Source organism: Panonychus citri, unplaced genomic scaffold (assembly GCF_014898815.1).
Source record: "Panonychus citri isolate SS breed McGregor unplaced genomic scaffold, ASM1489881v1 Contig00141, whole genome shotgun sequence".
In the NCBI taxonomy this organism is placed as follows: domain Eukaryota; kingdom Metazoa; phylum Arthropoda; class Arachnida; order Trombidiformes; family Tetranychidae; genus Panonychus; species Panonychus citri.
The window spans coordinates 149,144-170,830 of record NW_026515546.1 but is presented as its reverse complement, the minus strand read 5'-3'; the positions used below and the strand labels follow the sequence as shown (position 1 = coordinate 170,830).

The window sequence follows — 21,687 nt, the reverse complement described above, 5'->3', positions numbered from 1 at the left end:
TCACGATTGACTCGGAAATCTGACCATAGAAACAATCGAGAAAATTCATCTCAATAATGAAAGATAATCGTCAAGTTACCAACGTGACCTCAAAACAATCTGTAACATTATATTAGATCCTAGATTATTATTGATCTTACAAGACTTAACTCGATTCAATTGTTAAAAGATTTAATTAAATCAATGTGAATGATTATTGTTGATTGATTGAAATTGTAATGATATTGTAATGATTATTATCTTTATGCTCTTACTAACTTTAATTACCTTGTTTATTTTGATTTGAATATCATGGGAATTAGCAAAACAGTAGATGAAATAGAATGATTGAACAGCAATGTAATACACAATCACATCTCAATAAAATCTTTTCTTTCTTTTTCCATTTCTTTTTCATATTTTTTCCTTTTCTTTCTCTCTTTCTTTCTTTTTGTTTTCTTTTCTCTTGGTTTTCAAATTAATTAAATTAATTAATCAATAAAATTTTGTTTTAATTATATTTTGTATTTTTTCCTCAGTTTTAAATTAATTTGATATATTCGTTACAGAATCTTTAAATTAAATCAAAAAAAAATTGTCAACTACAAGTCTTTAATAATCGCTTATACTGGAGACGTAGTATAAGCTTTCTTTTTCACCATGCTAATATTAATACACAACAGATTGTTTAATGAAGTAAAATCTAATTGATCAATTTTTGAAAATAGTTAATTAAATAACCTTATCAATTAATAAGATTATATTGAAATAATAAATTATTCAAAACAATAAAGAAAATCATTAAATTAACTTTTTAATTTCATCTAAAAAGAAAGGGAAAAAGAAAGAATAAAACGATAGTTGACTTTCGTGCCTATTGTATGAAACATAATTTCCTTTGGTTTGAAGTCTTTTCTTCTACATTGAATTAGTTAGTCATCAACACGAATGATATAAACGTTTATATGAAATTCAATCATTGAATTTTCAACCAATATCAAGAGTACGGTTGTTAATCACTTTGGACGGTAACAAGAAATGTGTATCAACAAGTGCAGTTTTAGCTCTAATCAAATCGACGGTGAAGGACATGAGGTAGAAGTTTATGAAACTAAAGTAGTTTAATCATAAAAACCACCGTGGGCGTCCAACGTTTAGCTAGAAAAAATCATGAATGATTGAGGTATTGACCGTGCTAATGGCGAGCGTTTTGTTGAACTTCCAACGATCGCGTATCGGATACTATCAAAGAATTGATCACTGAAGAGTAAACTTGTCGGTTAATAAATCGAGGGGTGGAGATTCATTTGCTTACGCCAGGTCGGTTACCGTGTTGATCAAGTTAATGACCAACCAACTTCTTTCGCTGGATCCCCTGACGATCCAACCATAAACACATAAAATTTAGAGAATGTGGGACATTAAACGATATTAAAATCACTAAATTATCAGAATAATTATATAAATAATAAATCTGACTGAAACAAATCAGTTGAGTAAAAGTTTAATCAGTATCGTTAATGGAAATTTAGGTTCACTGGTAAATAGCTCTCAAAATATCTACAGATTGACAGAATATATTAATGAAATCTAAACTGTAATCTACACTGTGACATATCGAAACAACATTCATAAATATCTTAAAATTAGAATTTTCATCATTGGCGCTGTTTTTTTGAGTAACTAGATTTTCACTTCAACCCCTCTAACAAATTTCAGTATTTTCTTTTTATGGGCTATTCGAAAAATCGAATTCTTGCAACTTTACATGATTGAAAATACTACTCCGTTCTTTACTGGCTTACATTGAATGTTTATTTAATTTAGATTTTGAACAAAATTATAAAAGAACAACAATAAGAGTAGTATTATGATTTTGGTACCAAAGTAAAACTTTTTATTTAAAAAAAATGAGAAAGGAAACACATAATGAAGCTCTTGTTGAAACAATTTGTATTGTTGTAATTGAATAAAAAAGTTTTTACCTTTAATTTGAATAATTCAAAGTTGATTAAATCTTGATTAAACATTCATTTGGTAAAACAAAACAAATTCAATTTTAAGTTTCAATGAAGGAAAAGGAAACAGTATATGAACTAAATACAACAAAATTAAAAGTCAAATAGATTTTTAATTGAGATGAAAATTCAATGATTGAATTGCTGTATAAACGTTTATATCATTCGTGTTGATGACTAACTAATTCCCACTTGATATTCAAATCAAAATAAACAAGGTAATTAAAGTAAGTAAGAGCATAAAGATAATAATTAAGGTAAATATTTAGAATATGAGCTCAATGTTAGTTCAATTGTCGATCAAACTTCCGAATAAAATGATATAAAAAGTATCAATTCTTAAACGAACCATCGTTAGTTTCATTCGTTTTGTGTTCAAAGTGATATCAATCAACGTTTTATTACGGTGTCTAAGTATAATAATCTCATCATAAGTATTCCATTTATTTAGTTATACACTATGAATTTCAATCTAATCCAAGTTCTGATAATCACGCTTGTTACACTTCTCTATACAACCATGGGACTTGTGGTGGAAAAGAGAGACGGTTAAAGCTGTTGTCGGTACTGGTCCCTGAACTATGGAAGATCTCCGTTGACGTTGCCGAGTGATCTAACGAAGTGATCAACAATATGGCCAATGCAGGAGTGACATCTAATTAATAAATTGAATCCATTAACATTCTGTCCTTTCTCTATCCCTATCGGTCAAATAAACAATCCTCCAACACATCATTTATCTGTCAATTTCGAATTGATTTAAAACTAATATGATAACATTAAAATAATCCGTTCATTCAACATTATTTCAAGTCTCACATTTTCGTCTGATTTCACCCACGATCCGAGAAGTTTCCTCTAGTTCTGATAAGTTTTGTCAACAAATGGTGATGTTGAATGCTGTATTGCCGTGTTAATCTAATCATTATTCAAAATCTTTTGTGAGAAGAAGATGAGAGTTACCATCATGGTCTCTACTAAGGTTAAAATCATCGATACAATTTTCGCATAGATCGAGAAGAGACAATTCAAATACGTGTCTTCCAAAAGTCCAGATATTCAGCTATTTTCGTCACTTTTCTCGGTAACTATGAGTCCTAAAGATTTGAATAGTGTGAATTTAACCGATACTGCATTTTACATTCGAAGATCATAGGCCATTTTAGGTCAATGATGAAAGAGCGCGTTTAAATGTCATTGTTTTGAATGTGAATCTCAAAATAATTGGTTGACGGGCAAAAATATGATTAAATTATTTTATTTATTAGGTTTTATTCGTTTCATACCATCACTGATTACAGTTCATGGTTTTTATCTTTTTCATCAATCGTCTAGTAACTATCGTTTGGATCATCTGGTTTTGAAACAATCTTTGTAATCTTGACTTTTCCTCCTTTTCCTTTCTTTTCTTTTCTTTTTCATCTTTCTTTTATATCGATATATATCGATATTTCGTCGATCGATATGACGATTATACTCAAATCGAACATTTCTAATTTAAACAACATTTTTCAAATCTAAGCAATTATTTCGAATCATGTTTCTAAACTATACCCGTTGAAATATGGGATATATCACATTTTATTACTTTCGTAATATATGTGATATGAAAAGTTATATCACAAAGGACGACAACAAAAATTAACAATTGGCTATTTAAAAGCAGTTAACAAGTTAAATCACTTTTTAGTTGATCAAATGTAATCAAACATCAAAGTTAATCAAGTTAGTCTTAATATTCAGTTCAATTTAATTCAAATTTTCTCAAGCAACACAGGTAAGAAACATACGGGGCACGACAACAGTTTAGTAATTGCGAAGAAAAGTAATTTAAAATCAGAATAACCACGAAAGCTTGAAAATACTACTTTCGTTCTTTACTGGTCATAACTTGGAATGTTTATTTAATTTAGATTTCCAAATAAAATTATAAAAAGAACAACAATAAGAGCAGTATTATGATTTTGGTACTCAAAGTAAAACTTTTATTTAAAAAAATGAGGAAAAGGAAACACACAATGAAGCCTCTTGTTGAAACAATTTGTATTGTTGTAATTGAATAAAAGTTTTTATCTTTAATTTGAATACCCGAAAAGTTGATTAAATCTGATTAAACATTCATTTGGTAAAACAAAACAAATTCAATTTTAAGTTTCAATGAAGGAAAAGGAAACAGTATATGAACTAAATACAATGTACCAAAAGTCAAATAGATTTTTTAATTGAGATGAAAATTCAATGATTGAATTGCTGTATAAACGTTTATATCATTCGTGTTGATGACTAACTAATTCCCACTTGATATTCAAATCAAAATAAACAAGGTAATTAAAGTTAGTAAGAGCATAAAGATAATAATCATTACAATATCATTACAATTTCAATCAATCAACAATAATCATTCACATTGATTTAATTAAATCTTTTAACAATTGAATCGAGTTAAGTCTTGTAAGATCAATAATAATCTAGGATCTAATATAATGTTACAGATTGTTTTGAGGTCACGTTGGTAACTTGACGATTATCTTTCATTATTGAGTTATAACTCAATAGAAAAATCTAAATGCTTGTATTAATATATATCTAATAATGTATCTCAATTATATTATCTAAAAAACATTTTGGATGTCAAATCTAACAGATAAATTATTAAGGTGTGATAATTTTAAAACAAAAACAAACTAGTTAATTAAACATAATTGATGGCTTATTAACTTTGATCATCTATTAAGATCACATTAAGAAATTGGGAGTTTGTAAACAAGAGTACAAAGTTAATTCACTTTTTAGTTATTAACATTTACACTTCATTGAAAACTTTTTTTTTATCTTTAATCAAGTTAAATTGGCTTTTTGAGCCAAAAATTAATATCATTCAATTAGATCAACAATTAAGCGACCAATTAAACGATTTCTAAACTGTATAATTGATATTGTAGTTAAACCTTGTAATAGATCATAAGGAATCCTGGATTATTGAAACGGAAAAATTTTCTCTTGATTGTTTATCTTAATTCTTGATGTTAAAACATAGAATCAATTTAATTCAGTTTCTCATTACAAATTAAACAATCTTTCAATTAACTTGAATACCTAACTAATTACTTCAATCAATCAGTTGTTTCATTTTGAAACTTTTTTTAACGATTTGTTGAAGAGAAACTTTAACAATTTTTATTGTTCAACCAGATTGATTTACTAATCAATTCACGTTTGACCCTTTAATTATTACATCAATGTGATGGAAAAGTTTTCTTAATTGTGGGAAAGCAATTAAAACAACAATCAACATGATCATTTAAAGTCAATTGGATGGACAATTAAAGGTTGGTTTGTTTATCTAATGTTTTCTTTTTGTGTCCAATGTCATTCATTATTTATAACCGATCCTTGATCATTATTTTTATTAACTAATTCTCAATCACACTGATTAGTTTACTTGATTAGCAGTAGAAATATCAAAAAGATTTTGTTACTTTTTGATTGATTGACAGGAACACAAGGAATCAAAAGGTGAAACTCATTGAATGTCTATGGTCAGAGAGTAAGAATACCTCTCAGATTTTCCGAAATAATCGATTGAATAGCAAAAAATATTATCGTATTATTTTATTTACTAGAATATTTATCATACTAAAAGTGATCACAATTCGTTCGTTACAAATTTTACATGAACCACAAAATTGCTCTTGAAATTATGAATAGGAGTCTTTCACTCTTGAAGTGTTTCGCGATTTTTGCCACGACTTGGCACGTATTATCTCGTCCTCGGACAATTGAACTATTGAAACAGTTGTAAGAATGGAAACTAGATAAATTAGAACGACAAGAAAAAGGTTGAAATTCATGATAATGAGATAAACTTGATTCTACTTTTGAAAACAAAACAAATTAAACTGATAGTGATTCCCCTCTAACCTCATCCTTTTTACATCATTTTTTTCATGGTTAAATATCAATGACTAATTCTCAATACTAGTATTAATTTAGCTCAGCTAATTAGGTGATATTTGTTATTAATCATCTTCATTTACTCAGGTATTTACTTTGAGTATTTGATCGTCAGGTATCTATTAATAGTTCATTTGATTATTGGTTCTTACATCTCATTAATCAATAGATTTGGTGAATGTTGGTTATGTAAATGGCTTTTTGGAGTAAATTATAAATTAGTATTCTGTATTACTTTTAGCACCAAAAATACAATTAGCACCGCATTCATTTAATAATAGTCAAGTAAATGTATCTAGAACTGTCCAATCAAATTTCTTTGAATGTAAACAAAATTAAGCAAAGACAATTACAACTTGACTTTCACAGTCTCCACCTAGTGGATTAGTACCATTAAGCTTGGATTAGCTTAAGGATTAGTTCATCAAGAGATTAACCCTTTTAGTTATGTAGACAGCGCTATTTTTTGCTCTAAGTGTAGCAACCTCTGTAGTCAAAAAATTAATCATCTTTCTGATTAAAATGAACTTGGCTTGTGAAAAATAAACATGAACAATCAGCTTACCAAACAATTCAGAAAAGTGAAGAGAAAAATAAATGATTTAATTATCACTTTCACCTAAAAATGGGTTCAATTTGTTTCCATGTTTATTCAGATTTTGGATGATGAGGTGATGTGGCGTTGAAATGATTAATCATCGTTGATTAACTGATTCCCAATACTTTTGCTCTGAGCTATAAAAAAGATGAGTTTCTAATTGAATTTGTATCAGTTCCATTCAACTTGATTCTCATCGATAACAATCAAAGTTTCTTGTTTAGCTTTGTAAAAGTGATAAAATTAACTAATATCATCATGAATTTCAACTTTGTGAAAGTCCTTGCTCTTCTCATAACTCTCCTTGGAGTTATGTTAACCATTGTCTCGGCAAAGTCTGATCAAGACGGCCTCTCAAAACAATTATTTGAAGGTACACAATCTTTTTCACATCGACTATTATCCAAGATTTAGCACGATCATACAAGCGGTCGAGCTCGACATCGGTGCCAATTCTGGGCTACAGGAGCTTCATTGAAGCAAAGAAAACAACAGAGAGATGATTAAATATTATCTCGAACTTCCATTTTATCGGCTGAGGAAGCGATTCCCTCTTTTCCGAAAGGAAGAAAGAAAAAGCAATTTGTTTTTTTCGATTAAGGTTTGGATTAGGACCAAAGAGATTAATAAGTTTTCTTACCCGCTTTGATTGAGACAATTTGAAGAAAAAAACTAAGAATTGTTAATAAATTAAAACTAAGGAACAGAACTACTTCGTTAGGCATTTTTATTTGAAGGTTAAAATCACAAAATCAATGGTTGATTAAATTCAATTCACGAAAAATACAAATCAACATTCACTTTTTTTCTTGATTTCTCTGCACCGTAAAATCTTACAATTGTTGGTATTAATTATTATTGGTTGAATCTGAAAATAATAATGATTCCGAATCGCGAAATAATTGGTTAAGTAGAAAAAATATGATTAAATTATTTTGTTTTTTAGCTTATATTTTTTCATATATTATCAGTGATGATAATTCGTTTCTTGAAGTTTTTTATCTTTTCGCCACTTATGATTAACCATAGCTCTGGGAATGAGACGATTATCATTGCGAGTTTGCTTTATCCTGGGGACATATTTTGAAATAACCGATTTCAGGGTTGAAGACAGTTCCGCATGATTGTGATCTAACCCATCTTACATTTTGTTGAGCTGAAGCATATCCAATAATGAAAATTAGAATGATAGAAAGAAGATGGAAATTCATGGTGATTATAACGAAGAAGAAGAAAAAGTTTAAGAGATTATTAGTTTTACTTTTGAAAAAAACGAAATGAAACTGATGATAATCGTCATGAAATTGATCCTTTTTATATCATTTTGTTCGGAAGTTTAATCGACAATTGAACTAACATTGAGCTCATATTCTCAATATTTACCTTAAGTTTTATCTTTAAGCTTTTGCTAACTTTAATTACCTTGTTTATTTTGATTTGAATAATTGAATTGAATTGAGTGAAGATGATCGTTAGTAGATTCCTTCTCGATGTTGTCCAATGTCCATTCTATCCAGAAGAAGAACTGTAATCCAACTAAATTCTGCGTCTTAAAATTTTACAATTGTTGGTTTATCTTCTAACACAAAACCAACCGAATTAGGCATTAATTGGAAGACTCGATATAAACACTAAATTTAATGCCTTTAATTCACAGGCTCATTTTTTCATCAATTTGAATGAAATTCTCATTGAAAACCGGTAAGAATTTAGGCCTACCGATCGATATTAAGTTACCGATTTAATCGACGGCATTTTAATCAAGCACAATACGAAACATTTTATATTTTTGACTAAAAAATCAATTGATAAAACAAAATTGATAATTTGATAAACCAAAGTAATTGTTATCACCTTAATCAATTGTTAACTATTAATGTCTTTCATCAATCTACCAACAATCTACCAGAAACAATTTAACTAAAGGGCTTTTCCATTAACTAATTTTTTAACCAATAAACCAATAAACCAATTTGATTAATCTGAATTATGGTGAGTTTTTTAGATAAGATTATCTAATCATCACTACGATTAGATTACTTGTTGGTTATTTGAAAAGCACAGTGGAAGCTACGGCAAAAAGTTAATGGAAAAGGTAAAGCTCGGTTATTTTTCGCGATCAGCTGACAATTAACCAACCAGCTAATATTTTAACCAACATTCAACGAGTTTAATTCGGCTTCCCAGTTAATGGAAAAGCCCTTAATTCTCAATCACACTGATTAGTTTACTTGATTAGCAGTAGAAATATCAAAAAGATTTTGTTACTTTTTGATTGATTGACAGGAACCAAGGAATCAAAAGGTGAAACTCATTGAATTTCAATGGTCAGAGAGTAAGAATACCTCTCAGATTTTCCGAAATAATCGATTGAATAGCAAAAATATTATCGAATTATTTTATTTACTAGAATATTTATCATACACTAAAAGCGATCACAATTAGTTTATAACGTTCTTTTAGATGAACCATTTTGGGCATTTTTGTTACGAATTGGCGACGACCGTATACCCTCGTTATCGTCTTCCTCCTTGGAGCATTGATCTGTTGAAACAGTTGTAAGAATGGAAACTAGATAAATTAGAACGACAAGAAAAAGGTTGAAATTCATGATAATGAGATAAACTTGATTCTACTTTTGAAAACAAAACAAATTAAAGGGCTTTTCCATTAACTGAAAAACCGAATTAAACTCGGTGAATGTTGGTTAAAATATCAGCTGGTCGGTTAATTGTCAGCTGATTTCGAAAAATAACCGAGCTTTACCTTTTCCATTAACTTTTTGCCGTAGCTTCCACTGTGCATTTCAAATAACCAACAAGTAATCTAATCGTAGTGATGATTAGATAATCTTATCTAAAAAACTCACCATAATTCAGATTAATCAAATTGATTTAAAAAATTAGTTAATGGAAAAGCCCTTAAACTGATGGTGATTTCCCTGAACCTCATCCTTTTGTACATCATTTTCTTCATGGTTAAATATCAATGACTAATTCTCAATTCTAGTGTTAATTTAGCTCAGCTAATTGGGTGATATTTGTTATTAATCATCTTCATTTACTCAGGTATTTACTTTGAGTATTTGATGGTCTGGTATTTATTAACAGTTCGTTTGATTATCGGTTCTGTAAATGGCTTTTAGAAGTAAATTATTAGATGTATTAATTGATACATGTATTCTAATTTCATAAATTAAGAATAGTAAATTGGATTTGAATTAAAGGATATCTTTTATTTTTTGTTAGAGCTTTAAATTGTTGCCAGTTAATCAGGTTGATGATAATAACAATTGGAGATGTAATCATGATAAAAATAAAAATAATTTGAATTGAGACAGTTGAAACAATCGGAAATTAAATCGGAATTGGAAACAATCAAGAGATTAAATAGAATTGTGATATGAAACAATTACAATTATGATAGTTAACAATCAGAAAGAGATCAATAGGAAATTAAGGAATTCACAATCAATAATCAGAAGTAATGGAGGATAAGAGATGAATGGAAATTAACGGTTTTCTCAAATTAGTTAATTCAGTTCTTAGCAAGATGAGGTGATTTCTTGGCGACCACTGGTAATTTCTCGCCCATTAGATAATCAGGATTACGCTGGAAACAAAAAAGACAAGACAGACAGTTAAAATACATCGACAATCGATAATCAATCAATCAACGGTTTTACCTTTTTGGTGGCGTGAAACTTTTTAGCGACCACTTTGTGTCCTTCTTGCATTCGGTCGACCAATTCATCAAATTCCGAATCTGAAATTACATTGTTTTGTATCGATCGAGCCAAAGCGTCCAATTGATTTTCCTCCGTGTTACCTGAGCATTCAAACATGTGCTCACGGTCGCACATACACTTTTGTGATGATTGATAGTCACGGCTAAATGTCGCTGAGTTAACAAAAGTCTCCAAGCAACCATCATCAGCTGAACAATTGAGAAGGAGAAAATAGTACAATTAGTTGATTAGGGAGAAAAGAAAAATGAAATGAAATTGATTTACTTGTATAGCCGATTGGACATGGATTCGGAGGATCACAATACGCTGGTAAAATGGAATCTGATTTGATCACTTGGAAGTTTTCAACAGATCCATCGGGTTTTAACAATTGTCGACCTTCCCCTGCACCTCCTTGAACGTATTTTGGTCCGAAAAGTGATGAATGTTCAAGATATTCGGAGTCACGAAGTGAAGGTTCACTTCCTAATAGAATGTCATCAATACGAGTTTGGAATTTTGATCGAGGGATTTTACTTAAAGTTCCTTCATCAACAGGTAAGTTTAAACTTCCACCTCCTTGTTTCTAATCACAAATAGAGAAAAAGACAAAATTAGATCAATTGTAATCGAGAAAAAAAAGCAAAATTGTCAACAATTAACCAAAAAGAATCCAGTTAATTCTTACATCAAAATCTACTTCAAATGGATCATCTTTTATACTTGATCCATATCGGTTGAAAAGTTCTTGGAGTAAACCATCACCCAATTGGATTAATTTACCATAACCACAGGCGAAAGGGAGAAGAGCCAATGGAACAATTAAAAATCTGAATAACATTCTATCCACTTGAATTGGTGACAATTACAAAATCAATCAATTTAATGTTCGATAATCAAAAGCAAAATCCGAATTGAGACAAACCTGTGAATGGATAAACAAAGAAACCGTTAGAATTATGAATGAAATGTTCACAATTAGAAAACATTTGGAATTTAATTGACTCAATAAATGAACAGAGAACACAACTAATTAACAATTGAGAAAAGAAATTAATTTCCAAAATGGAGAATCAACAAAATCTATTAATAGAATTGAAAAAGGGGACGAAAAGCTTAGCAACAGAACAGAAAATCAAATGGTCAATGAGATGAAAAGATTATCAGAGAAAGAAAATTATTCCAATTTAAAATTAGAGAATCAAATCAACAATAGAGGAACATTAATCTCTTGATAGAAATTAATTGTTACAATTAATTAGAAAGAGAAAATTATTCTTACCTTAATTGTTAAGAGAATCAAAGAGTTGCCATATTGTAAACACGAAAATCGAAAATGAAACCCAAATGACTCAAAACGAATGCGTAACAATTTGGATCGATAATTTTTCTCGAATACAGAGTAGCCCAAATTCGAGTTGATTAAATGTTCTATTGAACATTTGGGAAGAATTTAAATTACACAATTAAAAAGATGACAAAGTGATATGTTATTTTATTGCTTCTCTTTTGTCAAATTGTCAAATTCAGTTAAAGAGATGAACAGAAATACAAAATCAAGACAATATCAATTGGTTTATATTATCGTTAATTGTTTGGGTCATGAGAATTGTACAAATTGTGATTAAGATGATTATCTTTTAGAAATTACATCAATTTAAAGAATTGTTAATTGTTTTGTATGTTCGTCAATGGCTTTTTCTCTGTTAGCTTTTCATGAATGGATTAGTTTGTTTAAAGGTTTGTTTTTTCTTGGGTTCGGAATTTTTTGTTAATTGTTACAATTTAAACCATGTTTATATGGTTTGAGTTTCACTTAATTAAATTCATAGGTGAATACAATGATTGATAATTGTCACAATTAGTTTTCTTGGATGAATTGTTATGGTTTCTCACAAATTGGTCAGTCTTTTTGGTCAGATCTTTGTTGTTGTTGTTGTTGTTGTTGGTTTATATCAGGAATGGACGTTTAAATTGTTTACAATTAAAATTAATCTTATCTATATAATAGATTTAAAGGATTTCAAACAAATTAAATTGTTATTTGTGAATTAAATAGTTGGGTAAGTAAATGTGCTCATCTTTGGGTGATAAAGATACAGTTAACTCATCAAAGTTAATCAAGTGCGTTTGATGTTAATTGACTGTGTAAATTGTGAACAATCAATAGAAATTTGCAATAATAATAATAATTAAAAGTAAATAAATGATTACATGCAAACGATTAAATAATTAGAAATAAATAAATTTAAAGTGGACAGAAAAATCGGAAACATGGAAATCATAACCATACAGAAAGAAAATGTTTAAAAGTGGTTAATTATGATGAGATAATGTTAATCAAATTAATTGTTGATTAGCGTTTATCTTTTATAATTGTAATATAAAAGAGGAAAATGTCTTTTTGATTAAAGTTAACAATTTAAATCAGCAATTTGAAATCAAGTATCTTTAAGATACCTAATGTCATTTGATTTAAAATGATTACAGTCAAATCCCTTTGAATTCATATACTCAAAAGATTGAATTTATCTTTCAGAGGAAACAAAAATTTTTTACTAATTATCAATTCGTCTCTTGCTCTATCGAACTATGTAAATCATAATCAATAAATTTTTATTTCTTAAAATTAGTTAAAAGACTATTGTGAAATTTGAGCATTACAATAATGGCAATAACAATTCATTATCGAACCTGAATTGGAAGTTGCAGTGAAATGTTTCATGAATTAAATTTTCTGGTTTAGATTTAATATAATTAATAATTAAATTTCACTACAACTTCTCCTTCAGATTCGATAATCAATTGTCAATGTCATTATTGTTATAATCAAATTTCACAATAGTTTTTTAACTAATTTTAAGAAATAAAAATTATTGATCATGATTTACATAGTTCGATAGAGCAAGAGACGAATTGATAATTAATAAAAAAAATTTTGTTTCCTCTGAAAGATAAATTCAATCTTTTGAGTATATGAATTCAAAGTGATTTGACTGTAATGTCCTTGATTGTGAATTATTTGCATCACGTTTTGATCCTAAATTCAATCAAATAATAATAATTGATGATTGATGATAATTTGATTTAATCAGCAATCCAAAGATTAATATTGATTATGGAATCATGTTATTATTCAAATGGTTTCAATTTTCCTCCTTCTTTGATTGTTTCTCTATGTTTGGTTATTGTTTTATAATTGTTTCCTTTTTGTCATGATAATTATAAACCCTAATTTTATCACCGGTAACAATCAAGATTGTTGTTAAACCAAATAATATTTACATTGAACTTTTTTCCTTTGAGAAAATTTCATCATCATTATTTCAATGTTCACAAAGGAAATTGATTCATTTTCCTCAATAATGACTTTTTCATGATTAGTTATTATTGATTGTTGAGCTTATTCATCATCTGAGGTAAGAATATTAGTTAGATTCTTGTCTATGTCACCTGATAAATTTTCTCATAAAATTTCTCTTCATTGGCTCATAATAATCTCGACGAAGAATGACCATTTCAGGGGTTTTTCGTAAAGGTCCAAACATATCGGACTCCGATTCGATGACCAACACAACAAGGCACGAGGCGAACAAGAGTAACAATAATGCTGTTAACATGAAAGTCCGTAAGTGTAGTAGATTGCAACACGGTCGACACGAGCCTAGTGGATCGAATGGATTTTCCTCAGCGTTTTTATCATCCTCAGAATTGGGTGTAGATAATTTGATCAATGGTTTAATCAACTTTTTCCCATCGCCACTAGTTCCACACCCTGAGCTTCCCTGGTCAATGTTATTTTCATTATGATGATCACCAAGATCATCGTCATCATGTTCTATCTCTTCATCATCTCCCGTGGTATCATCTCCACCCTCGCCAGTACCATTTTTCTTGAAAAGATTCGCAGACGGAGAAGATCGAACAGCAGGAATTTCGAATGCCATAGAACGACTTTCTTCATCGGTGGGCGTAATATCAGGCCTCAAGTCAAACTCAGTGGGAAGAGTGGACGTCATTGAAGTGTCCCACTCTTCCTCGTCGAAAGGATCCAAAGCATGGGGTGAAGAGGTTACATGATTTTCCTCTGGTTCCGAGAAAGTAGAATAGTTCCAATAAGGATCTAATTAAGGAAGAAATTGAATAGAGAGAAAAATTAATTCACATATATACAATAAGTGAGAAAAAACTCATCTAAACAATAATATTTCATGTAACTGATTTCATCAGATTTTTTTTTTCATCAACTATTAATGAAAAATGAGAATCCAAGGGTGGATACAACCATTAAAATGAAAAGAAAAACAAGACAAATCATTAAAAACGAAAACCTTGAAATTATTACAATAATAATTGTTGTTAAATTACCATTGTGATGATAGATATTCAATGTAAATCTAAGGTTTACAGGTAATAACGATATTTATGATTGATTGTTTTAACAGTATAACATGAAAAATAACAACTAATCTAACAAAAAGTGTTTAGGTAATGACAAATACACGCACATATAACGTTAGTTAGATAATCAAAATAAATGACTAACCTTTCCCATTGAAATTTGATTCTCGATTAGGAGATTCGTGTTCTCGATCCTGTTCAGAGGTAGTAATTGGTGCAGTACTTGAACGACCGATAGTTCGGATGTGAGGAGGTGCGGATGCTGTTGAATAGCTTCGTTGGATAGTCGCTTCCTTCCGATCGATTCCTTTCATGTCATTGATTATTTCTTTTTCAACTCGACCCCTGTGAACAATTAACCATTTACAATTTATGAAATGCACTTAATCATAGGACAGAAATTGATAGGATATTTTTCTTATTCAAATCAACGTACGTGTATCTTAATTTGCATGTTTTAAATAGCCCACCTCCAGTGGTAACCAAAGGTATATCATTTGAAGAGTTCATTCTGAAAATATAAGACAAGAATTATTTAATCAATCAAAAATAATCAAATCAGATCATCAACTAAAACAAAAAAATCAATACTAAGATTGCTCAAGTTAAATAAAGGTTATCCTTGACTTATAATCATCATCATCATTCACTGATTGATGATTATTTCAAATTATCTTGAGTTAATCACTTTTTTTTATGATCAGCGGAATGATCATTATGATTCAAGTGCTATAAATAATAGTCAGTGTCTAATGGTAAAGTATTATACAGATGACAATTTAGTTTCAACTCATCAATTGTTAATTTAGTCACAATTAACTAGCTAAATGTATGATTAGCTAATTAAGACAGTTCATAAATTGACAGTTAGATTTTGATAAAACAAACTATGTAAACTTTGAATTGTTGTCAGAAACAATTAACTTAATAGTAGTAAATAATAATTTCCTTCCAGTTAAAATTCAGTCCAAGCTCAATTAGTTTACATATTAATCGAGTTCACTGATTTCTTGATAGTCCTTCTTTCGTGTATCATTTCCTGGTCTCTGTCTCTTAACATGGTTGACAAAATGATGGAGAAAAATTAATTGCCATTGGTGATGAAATACATGTTAATCATGTTCCTCTCACGTTTTCCATTTAATCAGTTAATTGTTAAATGTACAATTAAAAACATGATCATGATGATTGATTGTCGAATAGCAGAATCAACAGAGTAACAATTAGACTTACGTGAAAAAGTATCGCTGTTCAACTGCACATCTCCAGAGGAAATGACAGGCCGAAGTGTTTGGACATTTAAACCCAACTAGATGTTTCTTTTTCTGGACAATTAAATGACCATAGAAGAAGAGGAAGAAGCAAAAAAACGTTAATTAGTTAATTATTCGTAAAAAACATCATCATTATCTCTTTTTATAAAATTTCAAACAAGACAAGAAATTCACATTTGAACAAACAATTAACCTTAATGACGATTCAGGATTGAGAAAATAATCAAATTTATAATGAATAACAATCTCTTCCAGCAAAAAAAAACAAGATCATCAACAATCAATAAAACAATCAACATTAGGATGAACTCATGAGGAGTATATTAATTGTTAGATAAAATTGATTGTTACACCATCTTAATTATTCATTGTAAATATAATTCCGACTGTGACTGTTGATTTATACCAGAATTAAACTAACCATGACTTGTCATATCCCTTAGTTAATATCGATCAATTTTCCAGTGAAACTTTTTTTTCCATAGGAAAATATTACTCTTGGAGCTTGATTTTTTTACTCTTCTCTTCATCAATATTATTGAAGGAAAACACAATCAACTAGGAAATTAAAGATTGATTATGATTATAATATAAATTGTTAGTTTTTATGTTACTCGGTTCAAGTAATTAACTGTTAACTCTTGAAATTAGATTTTGAGTTTAATCTGATTTAGTCTTTTGTTACTGTGGTCAATTGGGTAAACAAAATGATTATTGATTATAATCTATCATGGTTAAGTAATTTTCCAAATTGTCATAATAATACAATAGAGGAAATATTAATTGTCTTTTCTGAGCTGGAAGTTTTTTTTTCCTTGAAGAAATAATAATAATAAAATCTCAGTAAATAACAAGGTTATGAAGATTGACTTGGTTACATGATAGTCATTGTTAAATTAATCAGTTTGCAAGCTAATCATCATTAATATTATCTTCAAGGAAATAAAAAACTTGATTGTAATATAACAAATCATTCAGGATAAAATGTATTCTCATTCATTTCTTAAAGGAATAATTTCAATCTCTGAATAGTTTGATTGTCTGTCTAGAAATCGGTTGTTGATTGATTCAAGTTTGATTGGTTAATTTTTGTATCAGATGATTAGAATATGAATTAAATTCTTACATCATTAGTTGATGCATGGACGATGAACATTCTTCCTTCATAGGTGAGCTTTTGAATTTCATTCCTAACATGGTGTGATAGAAAAAGAAAAGAATAAGACAATTAGAAGTTAAGAAAAAAAATAATCAAGATGATTATGTCAATATAATGATGACGAGGATGTTTCTTACCATTTAAAGCTTTGAATTCGACGATTTCCTTGAAATGTTGTAATCCCATTATAATTGATTCCAAGGTATAATTGTTTACCTTTATGATCTTTAACGGGATGTGGGTCGATACCATAGGTTTCCAGGGTTGATGCTTTCTTGATGAAATTGAGCTCAGCATCAGCTGGAGTTAATCCTCTCATGTCTTTCATGTGAATCTCCCAGACGGTTTTCTCAAGTTTCGCCGTTTGGTTTGGAACTAATTTGAAGCTGGAAATATAATTCTCTCCATGTTCTTGAGGATCATAATCCCCCAATTCGGCTAAAAGAAATAAGAAAATAATAATACAAAACATATAACAAATATTCAAATACTGAAAACTCAAGTAACCATGAAAGGGAAAAAATAATTCTATGCAACGTTAGAGTAGAAACAATGAATAAAAAATCATTAAATGTTTCAATAGAATTCAGTTCAAGTTAATTCATGGATTGTTTTTACTAATAAAAGCCGATCATTGGTAACAATTGAGAGAGAGAGAGAGAGAGAGAGAGAGAGTATGTGAGGTTATTAGGTGATACTTACATTGTATTATGTAAGCCATTAGAATTGGAAGTTCATTCGAGGAACATTGAAGTCGCCCATGAAGTAGATCACGTCTCAATTGCATGAAGATAAAATATCTGGTAACTTCTTCTTTCAATCTAATTGGATCAGCTGGATAGAATTTAACTCTAAAACAGAAAACAATCGGGCTTAATCCTTTAACTTGCTTTAGAATATATCGACTTGGATCAAGCCAATTCCTTTGCTGCTTTTGATCAACATATCGAAGACCAAAATAATCTTTTTCCAATAGATTTAGATTCTTATAACAATAATCGAGTAAATGTTGTCCTTTATGCTCTTTGGTAAAATCACATTCAAGTACTTCCTCGTCATCCAGAAGTTTAATTGTACTTTTAAAATCACATGTGAGATCCTTTTTAGATGAAAATTTGAACAAACTCTTCAATTCACTCATGATGATTGGTGTCCTTTTTTGATTTCTCTTGGTTGATTGTTGTTATTTTCTTTAGATCTTTATTATGACGAAGATATAGATCGATGAATACTGTTGATTGTTGCTTGATGAATATAAAATATTATATATGTGTGTGAGAGTAATTAAGTTAATGGATTTTTATGTTATGAATGGAGCAAAGCATATGAGAATTGAGCACTTGAGGTGTTGTGTCCAAATGGTGATGATGATAATTCAGATCTAATTGTAATATAATTTAGTAATACTGAGTTGGTTATTTGGTTTAGATTGCAAGATACTTTCAATCGTAATACAATCAAAAAATATCCAGATTATTTACATTGGATGGTAAATAAAGAAGGTAGATTATCCAGATTGATTGGATTGGATTTTAAAGGGTCACAGGTAATGTTGTTGTTGTTGTTACAGGCAGGAAATTAATTGTTTAGAAGATAGTGATTGAGGAAATAAATTATCCATAATAAATGGGTAATCAGTGAAACCAGAAAATAGGTTAGGGCTAGAGAAATGATTCCAAGTTGATTGTTTTTGCAGCTCAGCGAAAAATGAGCAATACCAACAGATCGAGATTAAGGTTAAATCAATATCACCGTCCACAAATAATGATGACACAATTTAATGGGTTTATCTTGTAGTAATACAGAGACCAGATTCTGTAATATTTCTTATTTTTGTTTCGTATTTTCAAGGATTAGTGGTAATCTCAAGCAATCACTGTTTCTTTTATAATCTTGGATGTGTATTTGTCTCTAAAATCTGTCTATCAATGGGTGACAACAGTTTATCGAACATGTAATTAACTGTAGATAAACATTTATCTCATGTAATTAACAATAAGAAAGGGAAAAAGAAGAAGACGAGATTGACATAAACAAGAAGAAAAGATGGTGAAAATAGAGAAAGAAATCATGAAGAAGATGAAACGTTTGGTCTTTTGTTTACAATGTTGATTCCTTTGGAGTGAAGGTTTGATTCCATTGAAAGAGAATAGAAAATCAACACTGAATTCATGGTAATAAGATGATGATGGAAGAGCAAAAAAAAACTAAAACTAAAACAAAACAAAAGAGTCAGAAGAAAGAGAGGAAAAGAGAGAATGAAAGAGAATGAAAACCAGTATAGGAAGGTTTCCAATGGAAAAATAACCCCAGACCCGACTAGTGGCGTGATTTTATTGAAAAGCGCGATTTATGAACAACAAACTTGATGATTAAAGAGATATATAAATAGATAAAGAACTCAAAATCCAAATAACAACGCGCACCATTTTCGCCTTTCTCTCTCAAAGCTCTTTTTTCTCTCTCTCTCTCTCTCGCTCTTTGTCTTTCTTTTCTTCTTTCTTTCTTTAAAGGCTTCTTAAGAACTAACCATCAAAGTAACACATTGATACTTTTGCTGTTTAATCATCAACATTAACCACTAATTAACAGTATAATTGTGGATAACAAAACATCAAACACTTTACATCCACACTTTTCCTGATAACATTTACGAAGAAAAACGAAGAAATGATTTGTTCGTTAAATACCATTTGATTAATCCTACCTTTAAAGGCTCAAAAGATTTATTCAATAAACCTTGGATTAGTTGGTGTCAACATCTTGTCAATTTTAAGCTTGGAATCGAAGATTACAATTCTCATTTAAAATACCAATTTCTATCATCTGAAACTTCTTGTTTAGAATGGACCAAATTTTTCCATTTCAATGGTGATCTAATTGATCCAGCAACTGTAAAAGTGTATCCCGATTGAACTGAACTTGATCCAACAAGATGTTTATGATTCTGAATTAATAAATTCAACTATAAAGTTACTTAATATTTAAATTAAAGTAAAATAAAAAATAAAAAACAAAAATATTTGTAGTTGAATTGTATATTGAATTCATTAATTAAACTTGTATTTGAATGGCGAGTCAAAGAAATCATAATTCATTCAATTCAATCAGGAACTGATCTAAGTTGAATTAGCATATTGATTAACAACAATTAACTTTCACAAACAAACTTTGAAAAAAAATAACAAATGAAGACAAAGATTAGTATTGAATACAATTAAAAGTGAAGGTTAAAATTGAAAGTTAATCATCTACATTAGTAGATCGTTGGTTTTTAATTTTGTAGAATTAAAATGAACATTAAATTAAATTAAAATTGAATTAAAATCAGGATGATGGTGAGAGAGAAAGAGAGTTGAGGATGAGAATGAGGATTTACGTCTTGATTTTAGATCATTTTGGAGATTTCTTTTTCCGATTGGCACAATATCACCGATGTAAAGTGTTTGATGTTTTGTTATCCACAATTATACTGTTAATTAGTGGTTAATGTTGATGATTAAACAGCAAAAGTATCAATGTGTTACTTTGATGGTTAGTTCTTAAGAAGCCTTTAAAGAAAGAAAGAAGAAAAGAAAGACAAAGAGCGAGAGAGAGAGAGAGAGAAAAAAGAGCTTTGAGAGAGAAAGGCGAAAATGGTGCGCGTTGTTATTTGGATTTTGAGTTCTTTATCTATTTATATATCTCTTTAATCATCAAGTTTGTTGTTCATAAATCGCGCTTTTCAATAAAATCACGCCACTAGTCGGGTCTGGGGTTATTTTTCCATTGGAAACCTTCCTATACTGGAAATTATATATGAAATCATGAAGAAGATGAAACGTTTGGTCTTTTGTTTACAATGTTGATTCCTTTGGAGTGAAGGTTTGATTCCATTGAAAGAGAATAGAAAATCAACACTGAATTCATGGTAATAAGATGATGATGGAAGAGCAAAAAAAAACTAAAACTAAAACAAAACAAAAGAGTCAGAAGAAAGAGAGGAAAAGAGAGAATGAAAGAGAATGAAAAAGAGTAAAAACATCAAAGTGAGAGAAAGAGAAAATTATGCAAAGAGAGAGCCAATAAGACTGAGGAATATGGGAAAGAAAAAAAAGAAAAAAGAATTAGAAAAGAAACTAAGATGTTGATGATTAACTTTAAGTCGATGATTATGGTTAATTAGGTAACTAACTAATGGAAATTTAAATGTGTAAGTGACAGAGAGAGAGAGAGAAAAAAAAAAGACACAATTCAAATGAACAGAATCGAGAGAAGAAAAAATCAACACAGAGAGAAAGAGAGACAAAAAGAGAAAAGAACAAAAAAGAAAGAGAAAAAGAAAAAGAAAGAGAACAGAAAGAGAACTGAAAATGTAGACACAAGAAAAGGTGGAACCTCAACTAAGGCGCCATTTAAGTGTTTCTATTATCATTTTCATGGAAATTCAGTCATTTCTTATTCACATCGAGAAATTAATTCATCACTTTAATTGCGAGTTGTGTGTTTACAGACCAAACCATCGATCCAATTTGAATTAATTGTCTAATTTTCTAAAAAATTGTCAATAGAAAAAAGAAAACCGCGAATATTGTTTA

At 29.4% G+C, this 21,687-nt stretch overlaps 2 protein-coding genes across 2 annotated transcripts; both read right to left on the bottom strand.

The window, feature by feature from the left end:
- Nucleotides 1-9,763: 9,763 nt before the first annotated feature.
- On the bottom strand, nucleotides 9,764-11,673 carry LOC128395488 (neuroendocrine protein 7B2-like). The gene is made up of 5 exons (XM_053355915.1): nucleotides 11,559-11,673; nucleotides 10,965-11,201; nucleotides 10,562-10,862; nucleotides 10,235-10,485; nucleotides 9,764-10,161 (listed from the first exon to the last, which is right to left on the bottom strand). Exons 2-5 carry the CDS (start codon nucleotides 11,115-11,117, stop codon nucleotides 10,087-10,089), a joined length of 780 nt encoding a protein of 259 aa, XP_053211890.1. The 5' UTR covers nucleotides 11,118-11,201; nucleotides 11,559-11,673; the 3' UTR covers nucleotides 9,764-10,086.
- Nucleotides 11,674-11,832: 159 nt separating this feature from the next.
- LOC128395485 (FERM domain-containing protein 5-like) lies at nucleotides 11,833-21,565 on the bottom strand. Its single transcript, XM_053355912.1, has 8 exons — nucleotides 17,813-21,565; nucleotides 17,248-17,548; nucleotides 17,078-17,141; nucleotides 15,911-16,002; nucleotides 15,114-15,188; nucleotides 14,823-15,022; nucleotides 13,730-14,399; nucleotides 11,833-12,276 (listed from the first exon to the last, which is right to left on the bottom strand). The coding sequence occupies exons 1-8, from the start codon at nucleotides 18,249-18,251 to the stop codon at nucleotides 12,273-12,275; spliced, it is 1,845 nt and encodes a 614-aa protein (XP_053211887.1). The 5' UTR covers nucleotides 18,252-21,565; the 3' UTR covers nucleotides 11,833-12,272.
- Between the last annotated feature and the right edge of the window lie 122 nt (nucleotides 21,566-21,687).

Excerpts from the sequence above, each read along its gene's own strand:
- LOC128395488 (XM_053355915.1), bottom strand. The coding sequence starts at position 11,117 with ATGTTATTCAGATTTTTAATTGTTCCATTGGCTCTTCTCCCTTTCGCC. Across the intron at positions 10,863-10,964 it reads CATTTGAAGTAGATTTTGAT|AAACAAGGAGGTGGAAGTTT; the intron begins GTAAGAATTAAC and ends ATTTGTGATTAG. Across the intron at positions 10,486-10,561 it reads ATGTCCAATCGGCTATACAA|CTGATGATGGTTGCTTGGAG; the intron begins GTAAATCAATTT and ends TCAATTGTTCAG.
- LOC128395485 (XM_053355912.1), bottom strand. The coding sequence starts at position 18,251 with ATGAGTGAATTGAAGAGTTTGTTCAAATTTTCATCTAAAAAGGATCTC. Across the intron at positions 15,189-15,910 it reads GAACAGCGATACTTTTTCAC|AATGAACTCTTCAAATGATA; the intron begins GTAAGTCTAATT and ends TTATATTTTCAG. Across the intron at positions 14,400-14,822 it reads ATCAAATTTCAATGGGAAAG|ATCCTTATTGGAACTATTCT; the intron begins GTTAGTCATTTA and ends TTCCTTAATTAG.